Source organism: Oryzias melastigma, linkage group LG3 (assembly GCF_002922805.2).
Source record: "Oryzias melastigma strain HK-1 linkage group LG3, ASM292280v2, whole genome shotgun sequence".
NCBI lineage: Eukaryota > Metazoa > Chordata > Actinopteri > Beloniformes > Adrianichthyidae > Oryzias > Oryzias melastigma.
The window spans coordinates 17,796,256-17,805,730 of NC_050514.1; the positions used below are offsets into that span (position 1 = coordinate 17,796,256).

The following is a 9,475-nucleotide window of genomic DNA, read 5'->3' on the forward strand; positions in this document are numbered from 1 at the left end:
TGTGGGAGTTAAAGACCTCCCTGACGGAGGGCTCAGCCAGACGTTCCCAGCAGACCCTCAAGCAGCTATATGCAATACATTCTATTCATTTAGGTTTTCTGATTAGTCTTAATTATTTATACTATTAAATGTAATTACAACCACTTGCCTCCAAATGTGCAAAAAAAAAACATAAAAAAAGAAACTTTTTAAATTAAAAAGGAATAGAAATTTGTCTAAAATTTGTAAAAGGAATTGACTCATGTAACCATAACTGCAACTTTGTGGGGGAAAAATAATCTAAATTAAAACCCAAAACAGTTTGAGAAATTTATTAAAGGCTACTAAGTAATATTACAACAAAAAAGGCGGTGGTACACTCTTTTAAATATGATTACTTTAATGTGTTGAATGACATATTCTTTATATGCATTTCTTACAATTTATGACTATTTTTTAAATTAAAATTGACAGTGTAATGAAAACCAATAGGAAATGAATTGCCTGTAAAAAAATTTTATAAGACATGCATTTTTTTTTCCATTTGTCTTAACTTAGCTTGGATAATTTTAATATTATGTATATCAAATTAGGCAATTGCTGCCAAAATTGTTAAATCTTTGCCTAATTTATTATGAAAAATTAATCACATCAACAAACGATGCGGGTCAATCAAAATATATAAATATATTTATTTATTTACATACTTTTTATTATATTAAGTAAAATTTGATGTTATTTTAGGCCTACTGGACTCCACCGGCGGGAGCGCGCTGACAGCGGGATGGTGCGCGCCCCCGCCTGGTGTGTCCGGCTCTACTACTCTCTCTCTCTCACGCGCACGCACCTGCGCACACACAGTGAGTGAAGATGGCGATGAGAGCGACGCTGCGGTGCCTCTCCGCAAACTTCTCGCCCAGGCTGCCTCTCCTCTCGTCTGCAGGGCGGGTTCACGCGGCTCGGTTGCGGTGGGTGAGCGGCACGCGGCGGACATTCAGCACGTGCTCAGTCCTGTCAACAGGTAAAACAATAAAGAACTGAATAAATGAAGCTTTACTCTCCAGCATGTGGATTCAGTCGATGATCAGGGATTGTGGTTGCATAGAGTAGTATATAATAGGATAGAACACTATATTACAACTTTTATTCTGATTTATTTGGATGATTATTTATTAGTTTGTTGAAAGATGGCCACATGTTGCTCTGGCTAAAGCATACCATTCTCTCATGTGAGTGAGAGCCTGTCAAAGCCCAACTTTTTGCTTTTTTTAATGTTTGAATAGATTTGCTGTTATTTTAAGAGTGCCTTTCTGAATGGCTGCTCATGCATCAGCATCCTTCAGAGCCAGCAGTCTGCTTTTGTGCACACTCCATTGTAAACTGGGGAGGCATTCCTGTATTCCCCTCAGGGCACTGTCAATAGGCCAGCTTTAAAAGAAAAAAAACATCAGTCACTTTGAAGCTTTTTCTTTCAGTTATAACTCAAAAATTGCACATGCAAAATAATCCCTTGATGTTGATTTATTTTTCATTCCATTCACAGTATTGCGTAAGATATGTGGTCCATAGTGCAGCTCTTTGTTCTTTGGACATGCATTTTTACTTTGAGTTTGTTCACTGATTTAGCCTCACTTGAGGTTACAAAGACTCATTGTAGCTTCACATTATTTTACTCTTCCCCTTCACTCTTTCAGAGTCTGCATAACTGTTCTGTTGATGTTTTTCTTCTTTTTGCAGCCCTAAAGTTCACTGAGAAACATGAATGGGTGCAGGTGGAGGGAGGAATCGGCACTGTTGGAATTAGCAATTATGCTCAGGTAAGTTTTTGTGGGTGAATTTGCTTGTTTATCTTTTCTGCTCTTTGTGCAGAGTTTCACTGATTCCTATCTGAAAACACGTTCGAACTGCACTTTGCTCTTAGCAGCTTTACTATATCAGGACCATTTACTGCTTTATTACTTTTGTTTGAGACTAGTGATTAGTTTGCCGTGGCTCTATAGGTCGGCAAGACAAAGATGTGAATGAAGACAGGAGTTATCTGGTAGAGTGACTGATGTGATACTGTACTGTACTGTATTATACATTGACTTACAAGATCCTGTTGTAAACATTCCAAAAAAATCTTTGAATTTCCTAAATTCATAAATGTTGCAATAGATTTGCTCGCATTTAGTTCAATTTAGTTAAATATTCTAAATAAATGTGCCAGTTTAGTGCGATTTAGTGATATTATTCTAGGAATACTGTAATAAGAGAAAATTGGAAATTCAAAATGTAACAAAAAAAGGGATTTAATCAACATTTTAAACTCAAATTATGGACTCTAAATAACGTCTTGCTCATTAACCAATAAGTTCTGGAGGTTGATAAAGATAAGTAATGTCTTTTTTTTGTTTAAATCTTGTCGTGTATCGTGATATATCTGCAAATCAATTTTTCCCTACACCCTTAGAATGTATGCTTTTTTTATGTAAAATAAATTTAGTTTTAGATCATGTGAATAAATCACTCAGATAAAATGAAAAACATAAGATGGTTGGACATTGGATTTTAGATGATGTTCATCGCAGACTTTCCCATCAAAATGTTCTGTTTATCCCTCTTTTTTTTCTATCTTTGTTTCGATTCTAAATTTAATATGGATAGAAAAAATAAATAAATAAATAATCCATTATTATGATAAATTCCTATTAGATGTCTATCTTTTTAATAAATGCTATTTAACAGCTCACATAAAAAAATCTTTAAAAGCTATCTAATATTTTTTACAATTTATTTATAAAAAATGTATTTTACCTGTAAAAAATGTCACTGAATCCAACTTGTTGATTTTAGAAAACGTCTCTGACTGTCAGTTAAATCTATGCAGCATTTTTATGTTTTTAAGCTTTTTTTCCACCTCAGTACACACAGAAAATCAGTGTCAACAGAGTCACAGTTTGCTCATTTGAGTCTTAAATAAACAGCATCATGTGACATGATACACAGTGTCAGCACCTGTGTCAAAAAAACAAAGCCAAAGTCTTGAAGTGCATGAAATTCTGAGTAAACCTCATTCACTAATAGGGTCGGTCAGTAACTTGGATTAATGCTAAGTCAGATATTGGTAGAAAATTAAAGGCTGTTTTTCTTTCTAAAGATAATTTAGCTCATTCTAATTGTTTACAGCGTGAATTTCAATCTGGACTGTGACTTCTTCATTGCAGTACCATCATTTTTCTTTTCACTTCAATGAATTCTGTTCAAGATTAGTTGCTGTGTGAGGCCTGCCGTCACACATCCCGTTGGACTTTCACCCATGTGAACGCTGGTCCTCACTGTAAAATGGAGGAATCCTAATCCTTTCAGATTGATTGGAAGTTGCTGTCATCCTTTGAAGGAAACAGGAAGCATAAAATAAAATAATAAAGTGTGAAAATTAACAAATCAAAGCATTCCAAATAATGCCAAAGAGCTGTGAGGTAAGAGTGCCAACCACTTCGCCTCTGTGCAGCCCCTAACCATTTATCTTATTTTTTTATTTACTCTATAATTGTATGACTTATTGTTTTATTTGTATCATATCAGGATGCATTAGGTGATGTGGTTTACTGTGGACTCCCTGAAGTTGGCCAAAGACTTGAACAGATGGGTAAGACCCTGACATGCGCTTGCAAAGATTTGCACAACAGTGTCTAGAACCGCCTGTCTTTTTTTTTGTGCCTTCCTGCTGCTGTTGTAGACGAGTTTGGTGCCTTAGAGAGCGTAAAGGCTGCCAGTGAGCTCTACTCGCCGCTGACAGGAGAAGTGACTGCGATCAACACACGACTGGCAGAAAATCCTGGACTTGTTAATACAGATTGCTACGCAGAGGGTATCTGTCCTGGCAATTTTCATTTCATCCCATTTTTGGAATTTAGTACATTTATCAAGTTATTCATTTAAAAAGTGACGTTGTTTGTCTGTTTTCAGGATGGCTCATCAAAATGACCATTGAAAAGCCTGAAGAAGTTGATGCCCTCATGGATCAAGCTGCATATGATAAATTTATTAAATCCCTGGAAGAATGAGACGACCTGGATGATAACATCACGCTGCCTCTTTTGTGGTATTTATTCCGGTACTAGACACTGTGTCATATAAATTTATAAGTATGTTTCCCGAAAAAGTTAGGATTTTTCTGAATGTAAAACAAATTTTAAGGGCTCCTTATCTCAAATTTGTCAGCACTTATGGGTCTTGATTGTGTTGCTTCACTCTTCATGCAGATTAATTTGTGGTAAAACTGGGGAAACATGGGTTTGATGTTCCTGTATTTGTTGATTTATTTTTAAGAATCAAAGTTTGAAATAAAATTGCTGACATTTGTGTCAGTTACACTAAATCTGTGCCAGTGTATTGTTTGCACACATTTAGTCAGATCTCAACATGAAGTGATAGGACCTTCTGATGCCTTATTATTATTCTGCACACCTTGACCCTTGTTCTTGGTTTAAGATAAACTGAGATTGCAAATACTAGTTTATTAATGATTAATTTGTTAGTGGGTTTGCAAACACTGACTAAAAAAAAATTACTTTTTTTTTCAGAAAAAGTAAATGATTTTAAGTTATTTTAAACTTTACAGCCTTATTACTTTTTTCCTCATCAAATGTTTAGACACAAATGTATTCCTTTCAAATGAGCATTTTCAAATGTTTGTTCTTTTGTTTCAGTACAAAAGAACAAAGTAGGCTTGAGTTACTTCAAATTAACATTATAATTTATTTTTGTTGACATTTCCCAGTGCATTTAGTTTAACTTTTTAGTTGCTGGCCACTTAATAGTTTTCAAACTGGAAAAAGCACAACTTTTAAAGTATACTCAAACACAAACTCCTTAATGAGGTCACTGCCGCTTGAAGTAAGAATAGTGTGCTGACAGAATAAAGTTGATTGGAAACCTTAGCTTTGTAAGCATCTTATGCAAAAACATGGATAAATCTGTCACCTCCTTACAAAACTAATTCAGAATTTCAATGACTGTAAAACTGTTGTAAAAAATGTCTAAATACATTATAAAAGCCCATATCTGCATGTAAATTGAGCCAAAGGCACATCTAAAATGTTTTTGGAACCTAATTAACAGGAAACAGAATTTAAAGTTCAGTTTTAACAAAACAAGAAATCAATTCTGAAGGCATGTCAATACAAGGTAAAATAAAATATAAACAATCAAACACTCTGCTGAGGATGGGGGTTAAAGAAACAGTGACCAAAACTCAACATGATGCACATTTAATAAACATGTTTATTAAATATCTTTGCACTATCAGAACTGGTTTCCTGCTGTGTTTTATAACATTGATGTACTTTTGAAGAAAAAACTGTTTTTTCTTCAAAAGTACCTCAATCTGATAAAACAGAAATATATATATATATACATGGCCTGGGAGCTTGAGGGTCCTGCGCAGTATCTTAGCTGTTCCTAGCACTGCTGTTTTCTGAGATGTCAGGTATTTTCAGGGATCTGTTGTAGCCACTCCTTCAGTTTAGAGGTTACAGCCCTGAGTGCTCCAATTACCACAGGTACCACTATCCTTTCACCTTCAAAGCTTTCTCCAGTTCCTCTCTGAGTCCCTGGTATTTCTCCAGTTTCTCATCTTTCTTCTTCCTGATGTTACCATCACTTGGTACTGCCACATCCACCACATGCTTTCCTCTGTTCTTTATCCACCAATACAATGTCTGGTTGGTTCTCCATTACCATCCTGTCTGTCAGTATCTGGAAGTCCCACAGGATATTTGCTCTCTCTCGCTCTGGTGCTCAGGATCAGAGCTTCTGTGCTGTCCTGCAGGCCAGCCCTCTCTTGCCATTGGTAGGACTTCTTGATATCAGCCACTTCAAATATTTTAAACATGCAAAAAATCTAACATCTAATTATTGTATGTGTATGTATTACGTTTATACCATGTTACTTTAACTAACTGCTAATTATTATTTTATTACGTATTTATTTGTTCTTTTTTCAGTTAGAATGTACAATACATACAATGTACTACTAAGGAAGAACTGGAGGATGAAGACAAAGTCTCTTAAATCCCTACCCCACTCTTATTAATAATGCCAACATATGACTAAATGAGTGTGCATAATCAAAACAAAACACAAATCAAAACAAACACGAAATGAAAACCCGTAATAAAAACAATATCACAGACAGGAACACAATATTAATGTCGTGCTGCATACAAATCAATCATTTTGTTTTTACATTTAAACTTAAAACACAATAGTTAAACCCTTTTTCAGCTCACTATCCAATGCATTCCATGTTTTAACCCCAGCAAAGGAAATAGTCATTTAAGTGTAGTTTTTACTTTAGGTACCTTAGTCATAAATTCTTCTACTGTTTCCATTATTTATTGCAAAAATATTATGTAAACTATGTGGCAACATAAAATTTTTGGTCTTAAACATTACCAGCAGTGTCTGCAGAGAACATCAACCTTTAAATTTCAGTATTCTTGACTTACAAAATGGGGATGAGTGGAGCTGGAACATCTTAACAACTCCACCTGTCTTCTTTGAAAAAAAAATACAACAAATCTGCAGGTCATGTAAAACTTACAGAGCCTCTAAGGGACATTGACATTGAAAATAATAACAATAATAATGTCTTGTTTGCGCCAGATATTTACTAATGCGCACAATTGACTAGTTTTTCTTTTTTCCCCTCTCACTCTATGTCTCTTTAGGGGCTCCGTAGGGGCGCCTGTTCAAGACGTGTTTGGGTTTTATCGTCTCAGTTTTTGGTCTAAGTGCTACGTCAAAACAATCAATTTAAGTAACTTTTTAAAATCATATAAATCACGCCGGAGCAAAGTTTTTAGCCTTATATTTCGCTGCAGCAGCAATGTGAATCAAACACGCCAGGGCACAAGATCTCCAAATCTCCGCATTTCGTACAAACTTGTTTTGTAGAAGGAGTGAATACTCTCATTCACGCACTCTTTGATCTGCCACCCATTGGCTGGTTCTTTCATATCCCACAATCCACCGCGTCTCTACTTCCTTTTTCCTTTCGGCCATTTTCCTCCCTCGTAGGTATGATTGGTTATCCTGACAATATTTTTTAGCAATCTGCATCAATCCTTCGTTTGTAAAAAGAAAATATCAGATTGGGTCATACACGGAGAAACTGTGTTTTGTCAACTTTTAAACTATGTGACTATTATTACCCACGTACATCTGAAATCAAATGTTTTTGGTGTGTAAGCTAAGTCCAGTAGCTTCTGTTAGCGTTTCCAGACCACTCATCCCTTTAGCCTCACGTTTAAGCAGTAATTGAATAAACGTCAGCAATATTAACGCACATTTTAACGTGTATCACATAAATGCGTCTATGTCGATCATGTTTTCATTGACTAAGACGCTTTTACAGGTGTTAGCATGTCAGCTAGCCTCCTTGCTTGGAGTGTCAGTATGCCGGCATGACGGTGTGTACTTACTTGCCACGCTGTGTTGCAGAGAGGTAAGCAGCCATGGCCCCCAGCCGGAATGGAATGATCTTGAACCCCCATTTCCACAAAGACTGGCAGAGAAGAGTTCGCACCTGGTTTAACCAGCCTGCCAGAAAGATCCGCAGGTAAGAACCATTCACAGTTTGATGCTAACTTCATCTGTTAGCCTAAAGCAGCTGCAGGGATCACCCACGATTCGGGGTTCAGATGATATTATTATCAAGTTTAGAATTCACATTTTGTTGAATTAGCATCTGTGAAATTCAAAGGTGTAGTTAATTGAGTAATACAGCAATCCAAAGGCAGGTTCATAAATTACCCAGCTCTTTTGCTGTCGGTCTTGATTTGTACTTGCCGTCCACTGTGTTTTAAAGTATTTTATAAACGCTGGGTATGTGTTTTGTGTGCTCAAATTGTCTTTAAATTATTTACTACTTTATTGTAGTGAAGTGTCTGACCTAAAGTAATTTGTTGTTCATTCCTTCCACAAAAATTGTTGCTTTGGCTGCTTCTTCAAAATTTTTATTCTAATAATGTACTGTCTTTGTCGGGCACTTGTTATATTATTAGTAAAATAAAGTTTTATTTCAGGGCAAGTGCATTGGAAAGTGATTTGCTCCGGCTTAAATGATGCACCTGTAGTGTTTTGAAATATAGAAGTTAGAATATATATTATGGAGATTATGATAATTGTTTTTGTTCTCTTCACAAACTATAATTAACTCGAACTCTCCTCCTCAGGCGAAAGGCTCGTCAAGCCAAGGCGCGGCGCATTGCTCCTCGTCCTATTGCTGGACCACTCAGGCCACAGGTCAGGTGTCCCACAATCAGGTACCACACCAAGGTTCGTGCCGGACGTGGCTTCACTCTTGAGGAACTTAAGGTAAGAATTTATTGTAAAATACCTAATAAAAAACACGAGTTTCTTTTTTTTTCTTTCAAATAATGTCCTTTATAAAAAAAAGAAAAAGTCAAAGCAGACTTTGGTAAATGTCAGAGATGAAGTGTGAAGCATGTCAACTTAGCTTTAAACTATAAAAGCCCCAGAAATTGTCACCAAAAATTTACTTTGCCAGTATAATCCATTTTGCTTCAACTGTGACCGGTTGGGTTGGCAGAATTTAATTCTTTCATAAGAAATTCCTGCTTTCATATTATTGTATTTGAAGTTTGTTTAGAGTTTTGGATCAGGCATTATAAAACAATAAACATTAGTAGTTTAGGAATGTGACATGCTATCAGGCTTCAGCAACCAAGAATTTGAGATAAACTATTACTGGTTAAACTCAGTCATTATATTTGGTGTATGTACATGATTGAACTCTTAGTTTGTGTGTTTTGGTTGCAGTCAGATGATGACAAATCTCCGGAATCTCTGTAATGATTTGATGAATACTTTGAACTGTTTTTCTGATGACTGCTTCTAATAAAAAAAAAAAAAAGTGACTTTCATGATTATTTCATCAAAGAATGTGTGGACGAGTGGCTTTAATTCTCTTTGTTTCATCATCTGCAGGCAGCAGGCATCCACAAAAAGACGGCCCGCACCATTGGCATCGCAGTTGACCCCCGCCGCCGCAACAGATCCACAGAGTCTCTTCAAGCCAACGTGCAGCGCCTGAAGGAGTACCGCTCCAAACTCATCCTGTTCCCCAGGAAGGCCTCTGCACCCAAGAAGGGAGACAGCTCTGTAAGTTTGTGTGGGATTTAGAAGACGAGGTTCAAATGCTGCTTGAATGTTTTGTCAGTTTTAGCGTTTTTCTAAATACTTAGTGTCATTTTCAATATTTTAGTGGACTTAACCCTGGGGTCTGCAACCTTTAGTGCTAAAAGAGCAGTTTGGTCCAGTTTCTTACAGACCAAAACCACACAGTCCAACTTTATGGTTTAGAAAAATGCAATTTATATTTTTTGTGGTCATTTCATTTCTAAAATATAGCACACAAAAATGACATCAATTGTAACTGACATATATTTATATTATGTTAATTTTGACAGCAGCATATACAAGTCCC

The 9,475-nt window shown here is 36.2% G+C and overlaps 2 protein-coding genes and 1 non-coding gene across 7 annotated transcripts in view; all 3 read left to right on the forward strand.

Annotated features, from left to right (window-relative positions):
• The first annotated feature begins 800 nt into the window (after window positions 1–800).
• On the forward strand, window positions 801–4,342 carry gcshb (glycine cleavage system protein H (aminomethyl carrier), b). Its single transcript, XM_024295723.2, has 5 exons — window positions 801–1,000; window positions 1,717–1,796; window positions 3,547–3,610; window positions 3,701–3,832; window positions 3,931–4,342. Exons 1-5 carry the CDS (start codon window positions 850–852, stop codon window positions 4,026–4,028), a joined length of 525 nt encoding a protein of 174 aa, XP_024151491.1. The 5' UTR covers window positions 801–849; the 3' UTR covers window positions 4,029–4,342.
• A 2,394-nt stretch (window positions 4,343–6,736) lies between these two features.
• The window catches only part of rpl13 (ribosomal protein L13), a 6,505-nt gene continuing 3,766 nt past the window's right edge, over window positions 6,737–9,475 (forward strand). Inside the window, exons 1-4 of one of the 5 annotated variants that reach the window (XM_024295011.2) lie at window positions 6,900–7,044; window positions 7,468–7,585; window positions 8,202–8,343; window positions 8,977–9,150. In XM_024295011.2, the coding sequence (XP_024150779.1) occupies window positions 7,482–7,585; window positions 8,202–8,343; window positions 8,977–9,150 (420 nt within the window). In that variant the 5' untranslated portion in view covers window positions 6,900–7,044; window positions 7,468–7,481. Of the gene's footprint in view, window positions 7,045–7,075; window positions 7,208–7,467; window positions 7,586–8,201; window positions 8,344–8,976; window positions 9,151–9,475 lie in introns of those variants that run through there. The other 4 variants (XM_024295014.2, XM_024295010.2, XM_024295012.2 and 1 more) reach the window with 4 other exon arrangements.
• LOC112161324 lies at window positions 8,814–8,892 on the forward strand. The gene has a single exon (XR_002921854.1). It is a non-coding gene; the product is annotated as a small nucleolar RNA MBII-202 (small nucleolar RNA).

Bases quoted from the DNA above. Each gene is read 5' to 3' on its own strand.
- gcshb (XM_024295723.2), top strand. From the start codon at position 850: ATGGCGATGAGAGCGACGCTGCGGTGCCTCTCCGCAAACTTCTCGCCC. The intron at 1,797-3,546 runs GTAAGTTTTTGT...GTATCATATCAG, and splicing joins GAATTAGCAATTATGCTCAG to GATGCATTAGGTGATGTGGT. The intron at 3,611-3,700 runs GTAAGACCCTGA...CTGCTGTTGTAG, and splicing joins CCAAAGACTTGAACAGATGG to ACGAGTTTGGTGCCTTAGAG.